The sequence below is a fragment of the Athene noctua genome, chromosome 21, assembly GCF_965140245.1.
Source record: "Athene noctua chromosome 21, bAthNoc1.hap1.1, whole genome shotgun sequence".
In the NCBI taxonomy this organism is placed as follows: domain Eukaryota; kingdom Metazoa; phylum Chordata; class Aves; order Strigiformes; family Strigidae; genus Athene; species Athene noctua.
This window is the reverse complement of record NC_134057.1, coordinates 10,587,794-10,603,482: the sequence shown is the minus strand read 5'-3', so window position 1 is coordinate 10,603,482 and position 15,689 is coordinate 10,587,794. Positions and strand designations below refer to the sequence as shown.

At 36.9% G+C, this 15,689-nt stretch overlaps 1 protein-coding gene across 5 annotated transcripts in view; it reads left to right on the top strand.

The window, feature by feature from the left end:
* The window catches only part of WAPL (WAPL cohesin release factor), a 72,374-nt gene extending 59,570 nt beyond the window's left edge, over positions 1-12,804 (top strand). For all 5 annotated transcript variants that reach the window (XM_074924461.1, XM_074924464.1, XM_074924460.1 and 2 more), the window contains 10 exons: positions 1,984-2,095; positions 3,087-3,184; positions 4,814-4,890; positions 6,105-6,280; positions 6,601-6,716; positions 7,476-7,637; positions 8,888-9,095; positions 10,265-10,353; positions 11,401-11,496; positions 11,863-12,804. In XM_074924461.1, the coding sequence (XP_074780562.1) occupies positions 1,984-2,095; positions 3,087-3,184; positions 4,814-4,890; positions 6,105-6,280; positions 6,601-6,716; positions 7,476-7,637; positions 8,888-9,095; positions 10,265-10,353; positions 11,401-11,496; positions 11,863-11,928 (1,200 nt within the window). In that variant the 3' untranslated portion in view covers positions 11,929-12,804. The remainder of the gene's footprint in view (positions 1-1,983; positions 2,096-3,086; positions 3,185-4,813; positions 4,891-6,104; positions 6,281-6,600; positions 6,717-7,475; positions 7,638-8,887; positions 9,096-10,264; positions 10,354-11,400; positions 11,497-11,862) is intronic.
* Positions 12,805-15,689: the final 2,885 nt, after the last annotated feature.

Sequence of the window (15,689 nt, the reverse complement as noted above, 5' to 3'; positions counted from 1 at the left end):
TTATATTCTCCCGTAGTTTTCTGAAGTCATTTTGCCCTTTGGTGGAAGAGTAAGCACTGTATTTTAAATACTGTGTGGCCTTTGAGCTTTCATGGTGAAAGTATTTAGGAAGTTAACTAACTCTTTTGTAGCTGCTGAGATCTCTTAAGAAGAGTTTTTAACCAGCTTCCGTCAGTGTGGTTTAGGTTATATACATGATTTCAGATATCCATGTTAGAATATTTTCAAGCTCAATCTATAAAAGTGAAAGGAATAATCTGAAGAGGATGGAAAAGCTTCAGAGAGCTAGAGATCTGTCAAACTGCTGTCTTCAGGTTCTCTCTCCTCCTCCCTCAAAACACTTTCTCATTTGGTTGGCTTCAGAAGGGAAGTTCTCCATCCATTGCTTAAAATATCCTCATCTCCTTTAGCATTATGTTTTTAACTGACAGCTTTTAAAAGTGTGAGGTTTTGGATCTTGTATCTCCCAGTGATGAGATGAGCACTCTGTAACCAAGGGTGTTTCGTTTCCCTCCTGTGGGGAGACTCAATGAGTGGCTGGTGGCAATTAAAGGTAGTTACTGTTTCCTGGGGGGTGAAACAGTTGCAGGAGTAATTGCAGGTTCGTCTTTGTTTCCTGTGCGATGGGGAATTGAGATGCTGCTGGCTCGGGGAGGAATGACCTGTTGTAGATTTGCTGCCGCTTGTGTTCTGTTGTCCCCCACAACACTTTCATGACCCAAGGACTCTTCCATTTACACTGGAGAGATGCTGTTACCAACTCTGTTCAGCAGTGACGGTGTGCTGGGAGCTCGCTCCTAAAAACCTTTGGATGGTAACTCTTTATCGAGACTAATCTTCAGCTCCCATTTCCTTCTTGGAAATCAGTATTTTGAAAACCGAGAAAACAAGCTGAAGATGTTTGGGGGGCTCATACGGTTTATAACTTGTTTTTTCCAAGACAGCGGGGTGTTTGCTCCAGCCACGTGAGTACTGTTATTCCCAGGAGGTGCTGAGGTTTGACCTGGTATCCTGGAACATGCTGCACAGCTCAGCATAAGCACAGCCTTTCTTTAAGTGTTATATATCAAATGTGTCAGGGAGGGAAGAGGACAAATTCAGTTGGCTTGAATGAGATTTTGCGGCTGCTTCTCTGACTTTTGCTTGTTGTATTTATGTACCATATATGAAATTATCAAGTTTATAGTAGTCCAGATTTGCCTGTGTGTTTTCCAGATGTTACAGAAGTCTATACTGGTCACTTCTGTGTAGGTGTAAATTAATACGTATGTATATGTTTTATTATTAATATTTGCCTTTTATTAGAGGCCTTCGGAAAAAAAAGTTATAGTAGTGACTTCATAAATGGTGTTAGTTTTGGTTAAAAACCTAGCAGGAGATTAACTAAGACAATCATCTAAAATCTCTTCAACTTCCATTTGCAGGGAGTAAACTTGTCTTTGGGGCTCTTGAATTTTGACATGTATTCCTCTTTTGAAATTCAGTAAATATAATAGATTTCCTACAATGTTTTGGTTTAATTGCTGTTTTCTATGAGTTTAAAATTAAAACCACAAAATACCTACGTTACAATCAAATGTATTCTACAAGCAGCAGAGCCAGTGTGCCTGGGAGACAGAGAAGCAGTGTTCGCTCTGGCTTTTCTTGGATTTTTTCCTGCCTGGCTGATTTGTCCATTTCCTTCCTCCACTTGTTTCTTTTGATAACAAGAGAAACAGATGAAAGGAGGCTGCTTAGGTTTTCTAAGCTATTAATAAAATCAAGAAAAAGTTGAAAATGCAAAGTACCTTGTTACCAATACCAAGTGATTTTTCTAAGATACGTGTATTTTTCAGTCCGTTCTTGCTCCCTCTGGTGGTTCTTCTACTTGGAACCTATAGCTTTGTTTTTATGGTTTTTAGATGACGTGTGTTTGTCTGATTTGATATATTGGCTACAGCTGCATATGATAATTTCACTAATTCTGGCACCTGACTCTTTCAGACCGGGCATTTGGCAATGGAGACGTTACTGTCTCTCACCTCAAAACGAGCTGGGGACTGGTTTAAAGAAGAACTGCGGCTTCTAGGTGGTCTTGATCATATTGTAGATAAAGGTATATTGGAGATGCTGCTTCAGCAGTGGGAAAAATCAGTGTATCTTACTAAGATATTTGCTTTTCTTAATGTTCATTTTCTGCAGTGAAAAATAGAAACATTCTGTATTTTTCTGAGCAGTGTTAATAAAGCACACAATTCGCTATCAAGTCACTGGGAAATACTAGTGACTTTAATCTGTTGCATGGGAGATTAAAAGCAGTTTTAAGGTTTATCAGAATGCATATAATGTTGCATATAATGTGTGAGATTTAAAAATGGCTTAAGCTTAGAATACAGATTACTGTGCTATATATCTCTGTACAGCACGCAAATACAGCACACTTATTCTTTACAGTCTCCTAGAATTATTTTCAGGCCTGATATTTTCTTTTAACTAAATACCCCAGAGGAAGAAAAAATGGTGATGCTTTTGTTTCCTTATTTTTTAAAAGATATGTCTTGGTTAGTTTGTTTGGGGTGTTGGGGTTGTTTTTATTTTTTTTTTTTGGATCAGCATCTCACAGATGGGAGAAGGGATATTTTAGAAATTAGTTCCTGAGCTGGATGAAGCTTGGTCTTACATAAGCAGAATGTTGGACAAAGGAAAGGTTGAAGAAATGAACAACTTGCACACAGTTTCAGATGTGTAAAGTGTGGGAGAGTGTGTGCTGTATTTTTTTTTTCTCCTACAAAACAGTACATTACAGTTAAGGAACACAGTCATGTGCTGTACAATCTCTTCATTCTCAGTAGAAAATAAAATATGCAGATAGGTAATTTGTAGCAACAGTCACAAACTTGTAAAGCCAAGATTTTAAGGGTTTGGATTTTTTAATTTATTTGGAGAAAGATTTTGGGATGCTGATGATATATTCGTGATTGTTTCCTAGTATTTTGTAAAGTGTAAACCAAGATTGATGGCAACTCTCTGGGTAGCTGGTTAGTTTGTGCGCTTGGCTTTTCGAAGACTTTACTGATAGAGGAAAACAACTTCTCTTTGTTGTTTAGTTAAAGAATGTGTGGATCACCTAAGCAGTGATGAAAATGAAGAGAAACTGGTTGCTTCATTATGGGGTGCAGAAAGATGTTTACGGGTCTTAGAAAGCGTGAGTATGAGCAGATGCATTGCATTTCTGAAAACCACTTTTTCTCAACCAGACCTTTTAAATGTTGTAGTCTTTCAACGTGTAGCTACATAATAATAACGCTATAATGTCGATTTTATTTTTTTTAATGGAAGATACTAATTTTCTGATGTTTATCAGTGTTCCTGGAATGTTTGTTTGAAAATTTCTTTTACCATTCTGTATGTTTGTACAGTGTTGCAAGTTTATTTTTGCTAAGAAAAAGTGAATGTAACATGATGCTTTTTCTTAAGTTCATACAAAAAGCTGCTGGTTATGGATGTAGGTTTCGAGGCGTAAGTTTGACTCTCTAGCTTGTGTCTGGTAATAATGGATCATTATAGAAACAATATTTTCTTAGGAACAATAAATGGGTGTATATCTTAAGAACTGCTACTTTCAATCATCAGCTGGTTAACCACTGAGAGAGAAAACTGCCCTGAAAGTCAGACTAGTCCTGTCATCAGTTGAGCATGTATATTGAAATGGTAAATAATTTTGGATGAGAACTTTGTGGTACTTTTGTAGAGCTTAACTGACAGGAATTGTGAGAATATGTTTCTTTACAATGCCTTGTTTTGCTGACTTTCATATTTGTTACTAGTGTTAGTCCTTTTGTATTGTGATAGGGTCAGCAAGCAGAGGAGGGTTGTGACGTTTTAGCAAAACATCCCCATGCATCAGAAGGCCACGTTCACTTTCAGGGTCAATGAATCTTAATGAACACCGTAAACCCAAGTTAGAAGGAAAATAGCTACTGCAGTAACTTGTTTTCTTCATTAAAATAGAAGGACTCAAAGATAGTGTAAAAGTAAGCTAAAAACTGAGAAAGGTGAACAGTTGCTGAAGTACTAATTCAAGGGTGCTTACGTAAAAACTAATGGCACCTAGCTCGTTACCTGCCTTCTAAACAGCAGATGAAAATTTTCAGATCCAATTTCTGCTCTTACATTTCATAGATGGAATTGCCAAGCAACAGAAGAGCAGCCTTGTTTAGTGGTAGAATATTCAAATTTGAACTTGAGGATGGCTGTGATGTAGGAAGATCCTTAGGAACTTGGGAGAGATGACAAAAATCAACACACCAAATCATGCAAATTCAAGAGAAGAACTTCTGCTGTTTCTGAAAATTGATTCTTAATTTCAATCAAGGGAATCGAGGAAAAACTTGGTTTTTTTCTAAATGGTTGGATGCATAATAAGCTCACAGACTTGATCTCAAGTCCTAAAAAAAATATTACTTATATAATTTTATTCTGTGGTATATTTTTATATATATTTACACACACATATATACATACATACACTGGGGACAGTGTAGACCCAGGATCTAGATTGAGAGCTCTGCTGTGGCAGAACATTCTGCCACACGATTTCTGTACTTACTCTATCAGGCAAGATGGTTTTATCTTCAGTGCCACAGTTTTGTGTGATTGCCTACTAGGTGAAAACTCCAAGGAGATGTTGGACAATGATAAGTGAAAGTTTACACTGAATAATAACCAAGAAATGTGGATGTGAATAAAGTGAGGGGGGGTAGTGGAAGGGAGTAGTTCTTTTTCAAGGAAAAAAAGTCCCATTTTTAATATTACTTTCTCCTCCTCTTTTTAGGTAACTGTGCATAATCCAGAAAATCAGAGCTATCTGATAGCATACAAAGACTCGCAACTCATAGTCTCCTCAGCTAAGTAAGTTGTAACAAAAAGACATTTTTGCAGAGCACTGCACATGATAGTGGGAAAAAAAATAAAATAGTTATACCAGAAGGTCCTAAGCGGGGGGAGAAAAACCCCACAATTTCCACTGTTGCTTTTCTTGAAGTAATGTTAAAGTTAAGTTGATGAGGGTCTGGGTAACTACCTGAGTACTACCAATATGTAGCGCTGCTATTGGTGGTTCTGTAGAAGCTGCAAACTGTGGATTCAGCTTCTGTCCCAAGTTAATATGAACACAGAAGAGGGCAGTTGGGAAGCTACACTTATTTATTGTGTTTTCATTATGCTTAAGGGTTTACTGAAATAGAGCATAACAATTAACACTGTAGCTAAGAAATAAAATAGTGAAGTTCTATTCTTAGCTGTTCTCCCTAGCAAAGATGCTTGTACAAACACCCTCACCCATTTATCAGTCTGGGGGAGATCTCAGTTGACCGACAGAAATCGTATTCCTCTTGTGCTGCTCTTCATAAGAGAACAAATCAGGCTGAAAATTTGACTCTGCAGACCTCATTTGAAACATAATTTTAGGGTTTTAGGTTAGATTGAGTATTTCTTGTAATTTATTTTAAAAACCCCAACAAAACAACAAAACCCACCGTTTACTATGCTGTTTAGACCAACGTATATTCTTGATGGTTTTAGTTTTGTTGGTAATTGCAGTCAGTGTTCAGACTGATGTCGTGCAATAGAATCCTGCCTGTGGTCCTGTAGTGCTGTGAGATGAAGATTGTACTGCCAGAAAGTCACGTGTCATTTATTTATTTCTTACAGAATGAAAATAGCTTTGAGGACAGAACAAAGAACATTTAGAAAACTGTCAGAATAATGTTGTGCCTTGATGGTCAGAGGATATGAGAGGCTGGGTTTGTAGGGAGAAGATATCTTTTTGTAAGACCACGTGATGAAGTTGGAAAGAAAAATAAACTTTTGCTCTTGAAATCTCAAGCTGATAAAGCTCTACACCAGAAAGCTTCCCGGGTTTTTGTTTTCACAGTGTCAGTTGAGTTCATAAAGGATTTTATAGGCGATAAGTTTATTATCTCTCCTGATAGGTTTGATATCTGGACATCAGAAAAATTCTGCATAAGCTCTGTACTTGAGTTTTCTTCCTGTTGAAATATGTGTAAAGGTGGAATGTCCTGTATGTAGTGGAGGTAATTTTGTTCTGCATCCTCTCCCTGCAGAGCGCTGCAGCATTGTGAGGAGTTAATCCAGCGATATAATCGTGCTGAAGACAGTATCTGTTTACCAGACAATAAGCCTCTGCCTCACCAGAATGTAACTAACCACGTGGGTAAAGCAGTGGAAGACTGCATGAGGGCTATCATTGGTGTCTTGCTCAACCTGACAAATGATAACGGTAAAGCAAACAAAAACACTTTGCATATTCTGTGCTAAAGCATCAAATAAAACATTAATATAAAGCCTTTTCTTATATTGATTATGTTTTTTTCCACGTACAATGCAATACAAGTGAAGTATGGCAGATGCTTGTTTTACAATAAGCAGTCAGTAATTTGTCTTTGAAAAGCGGGTCAGCAATCGCACGTATTGTTGAGATACGTGCTTTGGCTAAGAGTCCTGTTTGTCCTTAGGGCCAACAAGTTTTTATCAATCTGTTTATGATTACGAAAATGAGTGTTTTCAAAATCGAGCCACTAAACTCTTTTTTGTTTACAGAATGGGGTAGTACAAAAACAGGTGAACAAGATGGTCTGATAGGCACAGCTATGAATTGTGTGCTTCAGGTTCCAAAGTTCCTACCTCAAGAACAGAGATTTGATATTCGGGTCCTGGTAAGCTGTTGTATGTGTTACATCAATGTAAAATGATTTGTCCCCTTCTTGTACATTATATATATACATACATCTAACATATATACATTATATATATACATACATCTAACTACTCTCATTCCACATTAAGGAGCAGCCTCTACAGTTTTCATTGACCATAACTTGGTGAGGTACTTAAAGTGTCTGTAAGGATTTGGTGGTTTTGAACTTGTAACCATTTTCCCTGTGTTGGGTGGGAAAAAGTTCACTGCTAGATGAACAAAGACATTTAGCTAAATGTATTTAAAAATTAGATAATTCACATATTTCTTTTCAACTTTAGAAATATGGTGGATGTTATTGTTTGAGAAAAAAGCTTTGTCGAATTTACCTCAGCTTATGTAAAATGGGTCTGTGCGGCCTAAATAGCAACAGTGAAATTGTGTGCGTGAAGGATCTTTAAAGAATATGAACTGAAGGTTGGACACTTGAATCCCTAATCTATAAGTGAAATCTCATCTTTAAAATGATGTTTTCATGTTTGGAACTGGAAAAATGGAGATTCCTGCATATAAGTTCTAGTATACAGGGATGTTAGGTTTGCCTCATATTTCTTTAAATGCTGATTCCTCTGTCTGTTAAACTGTTTTATAAAGGTGTGTTGCTAAGTTATGTATCCTCAGAAATACAAAGCCTAAAGAAGACATCTGGCTAGATGTTTTTTGCTAAATTACCTTTTTTTAACGTGTATAATCCTCTTTGACCCTCCAATTCTTGCAGGGATTGGGTTTGTTGATCAACCTGGTAGAATACAGTGCTCGGAATAGGCACTGTCTGGTCAATATGGAAACTTCGTGTTCTTTTGACTCATTCTGCACGGGAGAAGGGGACGACAGCCTAAAGATAACTGGACAGATTGATGCTGTTCAGGCTTTAGTGCAGGTAAGAAATGTGGGTTTCCTGTCATAGTTACCATTTCTCATTATCAGACTGTCAAGGGAGAAGGGAGAACTCAGCAATGAAGATTTGTCAGATTTTTTTTCTGGTTAGTATTTTGAGTAATAGAGCTTAGTGGGGGAAGAGGGGTGCTACTCACAATTTTGACTTCTCCAGTACTGTCCATTACAGAAACAGCTTTCCTGGTACAAGACAGTGGTATCTTTATTACAGACACCCAAAGGCTTCTCTCATGCTCTGTGAAGCTTTCTTGTTCCTAAATGGTTTACTTCTAGTTTCGTTTTAAACCAGCTGTAAAAATTGTAAGCTACTCTTGTCTTATATATTTTGCTTCCATGGGTTGTTTTTTAAAGCGCTGTCTTTTTGGGAGCTTGCAATTTATAAATTAAAAAAATGAAGTATCATGCTTTATAAGAGCAATAAAATATGTACTGATTATGGATGTGAAACAGCATTCTTAAATGCTGTATTGACTACCTCTTTAAAAGAAAATAAATCCACCAATGATTTTGGTGAATAACTTCCACCATACAAACTAAAATAAAGAATTGAAAGGAAATTGCAGCAGCCTTTTTATTTCAATAGAGAGAACTTTATGGACCCTTTTAGCAGTTCTTCTGTTTAACTATGTGAAATAACTGTCCAGCAGCAGACCCCAAAAATGTCAACAATAAAAATCATAATGTTAAATATCTTAATGCATACAGGTTGGCAAAGCAGTATTTAAAACTGATGGTTGTATGGTTTGGGAAATAATTCACGGGGTGCAAGTGCATAATATGAGATTGTTGGTTCAGTCATAACCTTGATAAGTCATTTTAAGTTACTCTTCCAAATTTTTGCTTTTTATATACCAAGTGAAAAGCTGAGAGAGCAAAGAGGGGACAGCTAGCATGAAAAGAAAATGCGGATTGGTAGAGAACAAAAACGGACAGGAGAACATGGCAACTTTTAGTCTTCAAGCTGTGTCTCAAAGAAAACAATTAAACATTTATGATGCCCAAGAGGAGCCTGCCAACTAGTTCAGCACTGGGGATGGAGGGGGCCTTTTCTGTAGAGCACAGCTTTAGTGTTGGGATAAATTGTATTTTCCTTTGAAGAAAAGGCCACTGTCAAGAAAAATATTGAAAATATTAAGGGGTGAACCGTGAAGGGGAAATAAACTTTCAAGTGTTAATTAAATGTGTTTAGGGTTTAATTTATAAAATAAATCCTCCTGAAATTTTCCCCATTAGCTATTTCTTGAGCGTGAGCGAGCGGCACAGCTGGCCGAGAGCCAGACAGACGAGTTGATTAAAGAAGCTCCGACTGCTCAGCATGATAAGAGTGGGGAATGGCAAGAGACAAGTGGGGAGATACAGTGGGTCTCCACAGAAAAGCCAGATAGCACTGAAGAGAAAGATAAGAAGGAAGAAGATGATGAAGAACTTGATCTTAATAAAGGTACGTTGTCTAGTTGTGATGAGCTCAGAAAAGGCAAAGAACTCTGATTGCATAAATATTCCCACCTTGTCCCCTGCTTCCTAGCTACGTGCAGTCTCTTGGGCTGAGATTGCCTCAGCATATCCCCCAGGTGAAACTGCTACAGATCATAAGTAGGAGTAGTTCAGAGCTGAAGCATGAGAAGTGGAAGAATTTTTATGCTCCTTTTTATTTTCTTACTAGTACCTTCTATCAGTTCCTTCTTTTAAAAGAAAAAAAAACAACAACAAAACCCAACAAACCCCAAACTTTTAAGGAACGTTCTGTGTAAGAAATATTCTGAAAGGGATGGCTTTTTGGCCCTTACCATGTTCTTCTGAAACTGTACTTAAAAGCTACCTGACTTAATTTTGGTTTTGGAGGGTATCATGACTCATTCTTGTTTCATGCTACTTTTAGGGTTTTTTTTTCCTCCCCTCCCTATTTGCATGTATAATTCTTGTGTCCCCCTCTTCTTTGTGTCCAAGTCCTCCTCACTCCATCAGCAGTATCTCAGGTACCTGTGCAATGCCTTGGTGTGCTGCATCTTTGATAATCTGTTCCAGGAACTTGAGTATCTCTAAGCTATGTAGTCTGTCTCTGTGAATTGTATCACATCTGAAACATCAGTCCTCCTTTAATCTTCTAATGGTGTTTTCATCTTCTAACAATATGTTCCCCAACTTGGCTTTATATCCTTTCTCCATTTTGTAGCTCCATCACCTGGTGTCTGCAGCTAGTTGTGGTTTGCCCAAAAATGCTGAGTCATTAGCAAAAAGTGCTCTGTTATCATTAATACAATAAACATATTTTGCTGGAAGTCTTACTGGCTTATGGTATCACATGAAACATTTATACTTGTATTTTGGTGTGTTAAGCATCCAGTTTGCACCTTAAAATGGCAATTAATAAAATACCATACCACGTAATGAGTTGCAAGTGAATAAACACTGTTTTCCTGTTCAGGTACGTGCTGCTGAGTTAGTAAGTACGGAGTTTCTCTGATTCTTGCCTCTGAAGTCTCAGTCCTAAAGCTCAGTTTGTTTGAGAAAAAAGAATTGGGAAAAGTGATAATGAAAGATTGTATTTGAAGCAGTAAAAGATACCAGCTGCTCGGAGAACACAATACACTCAGTTGTCTCTTTTTTCAGCTCTTCAGCATGCTGGGAAGCACATGGAAGACTGCATTGTGGCCTCATACACAGCATTGCTTCTAGGCTGTCTCTGCCAAGAGAGTCCAGTAAGGGAATACATTGTCAATAACTTGCTCTTAAGTCCAGTACCATTTTTAGTGAAGCAGTAATTTGCAGTATTGAAATGAGCTTATTAAATTAGAGTTCGATGTGAGCTAGTACATTGATGAAGCTACGCTGATGTGTATAGTTTTCTGACAAGTTGCCAGAGGTGTTCCATCCAAAACAAATTTTCTGAGTGTCAGTGTTTGTCAAAAACAGTTGTAATTGAATATTTAACCTCTTCCACCTCTCTCCCCTTTGCTGTTAGTTTTAGCCACCAAGTGAACCTCCCTTTGAAAGGCAAAGGAAAATTGACTTGCCCATTGTATAATGATTTTTGCTTTATTTTTTCAGAGTTTCAAAAAGCAAATTACCATCAGGCTCGTTTATTCGTTGAGATGACATGCAATTGTGTATGTCTCCATTAGCTGAAAGCGATTGCCTCAGATTGGAAATACATAATAGAAAGCTGAAGTTAAAACTTTAAAATATGGAACTCTTAATGGCCAAGAACTTCATAAACTCTCCTGTCAAATATATGCTCAGATGTAAATTAGGTTCAGACCTGCCTTCAGGCTTGTGTGAATTTACCATGGTGACAGAAACGGTCTTTAAACATGCTGTTTTGTTCCTTTTGACTAATTAACTTATGTATGATTCTAGTGTTTGGAGTGATAAGGACAATAAGTTCAATAATTCTCAACCCTTAAGTTAGGCAGGGAGATTGTCTCCATGTCAGGAGAGTAATCTGGTGGGGTTTTAGTGCTTGATAATGCTGTGGGTCCTGGAGAGGTCTGGTGGTGGTAATGATCTTTAATGAGAAAAAAAACAAAACACCACCACCACGACTTTAGCAATTGTTGTTTCCTAGAAACATAAACACCGTAAATATACAAGTATTGCTCGAGAGGCTTAAATCATAGAGATGGCAGCAGAAGCCATCTTAATAATGCTGTGAATATACTTGTCTTACTGCATCCTACACGCAGAGTATTGTAGTTCTTTGTCAGAAAAATATTTCCCAAATTGAAATAGATTGTTTTATTTTTTAGATCAATGTGACTACTGTGAGGGAGTACTTACCTGAAGGGGACTTCTCAATAATGACCGAAATGCTCAAAAAGTTTCTCAGTTTTATGAACCTTACTGTAAGTAATATATATTTTTAAGACTGTGTATAGATACTTCTGTAACTGTGTTTTCTGTTAATAGTCCATACATTTTTAGAAGCATTTAACATTTTTCAGTTTGTGTCTTTAGAAGATTTTCCGGTTTTAAATACTGAAACCCCATGTTTCATTATTTTGGTAGTAAATGGAATGAAGCTACTTTCATTCCACTTGATTGTGACCGGTCAGGAAAATATTTCTGAATCCTCTGCCTGAACCTAATTGCTTTTACTGATACGGACCTCTAAATATTAAAACTGTGAAATAAGCATAGCTCTCAAATATTTTAAAGAGGTGTATTACAAATGCTTGTTTGTTACTTCTGTTTTCTATTACATTTTCCAGTGTGCTGTTGGAACAACAGGCCAGAAATCTATCTCTAGGGTGATTGAATACTTGGAACACTGCTAGATACTTAACTTCCGCTGCAGGCACTCTAATGCTGGAGCTACCCTTAGACAAAAGAAGAAGTCATGAAAGAAGTCCTTGAAGGATATACCAAGAGCATTCATCTGTGTCATTCGTGTTCGGATTTTTAAGGCTACCTGGTCTCTTAACCATGCATTCAGCATTTTCTAAAAGACAGTTACTACATCAATCTGCAACTATCAAAAATGAGGGGAAAAAGGTTCTGAGGAAAGTAAATAAAGAAACCATGCTGTTTATGATGCAGTGCAGTATTTAAACATTTTTTGGCAGGGTTTACCCTCCCTATCTTTTTTTTCTTGCTTTGTTCGTGACAAGTTTCAAGGGGAAAAACTTGCTGCTGATAGTGCAACTGCTGTTTACTGTTGAGCCACTGTTTCATGCCAGCCAGGTGCAAAGGCAGCTTAGCTACTGAGGTATCAAACAAATGTTCTAATAAAGAAGTTCTGGACAGCAGCACCGCTCCTATTTGAGTTTAATTTGCTCTTGCTTTTTTATTACTAGATTATTCCAAAATCATAAAATATAAATTTTTAAATACTTTTGTGATTTTAACTACTGTCTATATTTAAAATTTGTTGGAATCCAAAGAGGCGAGGATTGGATAGTTTATTTTTTATACTGTTTTGATTGAAATTAGGTTGTTGAACTATTTCTCAGTTCTAAAACTGTCATGGCCCATGTACTGTAAACTTGATAGACCATAACACTTTGTAGTTCCAAGAAGCATGCAAACCCATAAACACACAAAGCCATTTGAGGGTATGTTATCCACAAAGAAATAGTAACTGTAAAAATGTTGTGCCCTGTTTAAAAAAAGAAAAAAAAAAATAAAAAAAAAAAAAATCAATCCCAGGGTAGTTTACACTTCTAATAAGCAAAAACTTTGACATGCTGTTTTAATTTGTTTCAAGGAAGCACTCAAGATGTATTTTATACTGCTCAATACAAAGAATTTGGATGTTTTAGGGGGAAGAATTTTAAAGAAGCTAAAACACCAATGGGGATTAATGTTTCCAGCTGACATAATCTTTCTATTTCATTCTTCTGTAGTATGACAAAGTTTAAATGCATACAACACAAAGCCTTAAATTGCTGATATAGCTAAGATTTTGTTCAGTCTGAGGTCTAGTTCACAGCAAAGCATTGTGTTTGAAGACTTAAGTGGAACAAAGAATCCCAGAAAATACATTACTTTTTTTAACATTTTTTTTCTTGCACTCATTATTCAGACCAGCAGAATTGGTAATTATTTTTATTGAGGTGGTCTTGAATATTTGCAGACTGTTCTGAGATCTGCTTCATCGACATGTTTAAATACCTGTATAGGTAGTTACATCATGTTATTCCATTGAATTTGTAAAACTTGAAGCCATAAAAATATTAGTTCTGTGTATAATGAGGGGGAAATAACAGGAAATCTAACCTGCTTTTAGATCTTGTGTTATCTCCATGTATAAAGTTAAGAACTCGTGCTTTTGTATCAGTGCCAGCTGTAAATTTTTTACATACAGTGGCTGCCTTCTATGTCTTCCTATTTTTGATAATGCAGATTGTTGGGAATTCTGTAAGGAAGTAACTGATTAGCGGCAAAAATCCTATGTTGGTCATACTTTTTGCGTTTTCTCTCATCACCTTCTAAAACTTAGTGTATCAGTGTAACTTAGAAAAGTGTTTGAGGTTGTATTCCCCTTTGTTTAAAAAATAATAATAAATTCAGTATGGAGAGAGAGAAACTGTATATAAATTATCTACATCAGGAGGAAATTATTGACTATTTTGCCCATCTAGTTTTCTGATTTTAGAGATTTTTCACTTATAATGGGATTTCGAATTGATTATGTAGTTTTCTGTGGAGAGATGTCAAGAGAAAATAAAATACCGATGTGATGATGGGGAAAGCAGGGACAACTACCTTTCTTTGTTACACTGGTAATTGTTTGGGAATTGATTTACCTCAGTGTTTAACAGTTTTTTTCAAATGTAACTAATTGTCAAGCACTGACAAATGCAGATATTTTTTTTGTTGTTTTTTGAGGGTGGGGGGAGAAATCACCCTGTGAACTGCAGTGCATTTTTGTGTGTTAGACCCTCAAATAACTCTGCATTAAAGGGTACTTGAGGCCAACTTGCAAATTAAAGTTTTAAAGTAACTTTTTTCCACTGTAAATATTTGTGTAAATACTCTCAATTGGAAATTAGAACAGTAGAGTACTTTTCTGAATCCAATCCTATTTTTATTTTATACAGTATTTCTCAGCTGTGATCTTTGGAGCAAAAGCCAACGGCAGGAAAAATAGTTTGTACCAGTTTCATGAAGTATGTCTTTGGGTTTTTGTAAATAATTTTAACTCAAATAAAATTGCTACTTTCAATACATATCTTGTCTTTTAACATGCAATAAAACACTCCTCTGAGTGATTGCAGAAAGCAGGCAAGTGTCAGGTAAATTGTTAAAAGGAAAAAAAAAAAACAACAAACCAACAAACAAACAACAAAACAAGAGGAGGGAAAAAAAATAGTAGAGGAGCATCCTGAAGGTAGTGCTCTGTTTTTCACTGGTGTGTTGGGACAATAAAATTCAGTGCCTGGACCTGAGGCTGTGGTCAGTGAAACCAGCTAAGCCTTGACGTTTTCTGGAGATGATGTACTCAATCTTTTGATGCATTTTGGAGTTCTCCGCAGAAGTTACTATTGATCTTTCAGCTGAAGGGGCATGTTAACGACTCTGAAGAGCTGTAGTTAGAATAACAAAAATACCCTAAAGCCTAGGGAAAATGGGACGGTTCTTGTTATGGTGATGCTTTTCACATCATGGAGGATGTCAATGTCTTCTTTCTTCAGCAAAAACGGAGAAAATTACCACGAGCATTGCTCTGTTTCTCTGTTAATATGAATGATGCTTTAATTTCAGGATTGATTTTTTTTTTTCCCATGGATTTTTTTCTTAATTGATACAACTAGGTACAGGTACAATATGCAGTAATTCATGAACTCTAAAGCAAGCTGAATGTGATGTGTCATCTCATTGCCACTTTAACAAGCATCAGCATAATGTAACTATTTCTGTGCTGTAAAGGGATGTTACTGGAGATTGAGATATGGAGAAGTATGTTATTAGTATGTGGTGCTGTAGGAGGCAAATGCAGGTTTATCTAAGCAAATGTTTTCCAAAAGTAACCTCTGGTAAAAGTATTTCTTGGTCATTTTGTTGGTAGATATGTAATAGAAGCATTGTGTGTGGATGCTTTGAGATGGCATCAGCATTTTCAGACTAACAGGACAATTGTGAAGCTTCTGTAGAAGATTTGGGAGTTTGTAGCCTTTCACATAAATTATTTCACTTTCAGACAGTTTTGAAATGCATGATTTGCATAATGACGGCGTGATCTGGCACGGTGTGTACAGCACTGCTTTATCAGCAGCTTTATGTAAAAGCAGGTGGTGGTGCTGGAGGTGATTTCTCAAGCTGGCCTGATGGAGTTGAGCTGTCAGTAGATGGATCGCGTGTCTCTGAGCAGAAGGCGGGGCAGTGATCCCACAGGTACATGTAAAGGCTTTGTTCCTCCCCCTGGGAGGAACACAAGAAGATAGTGGGAGTTCTCATCCCGATTTTAGGGTGTTACATTTTTTTAAACTTTTTCTGTAACAGAATATCCTAACCAGGAGTTCCTGCTTTTAGCCACATTTTCAGGCTCAGGTACCTCACTGAATTGATGGAGATGTTTCTGGTGTCAGACGCACTA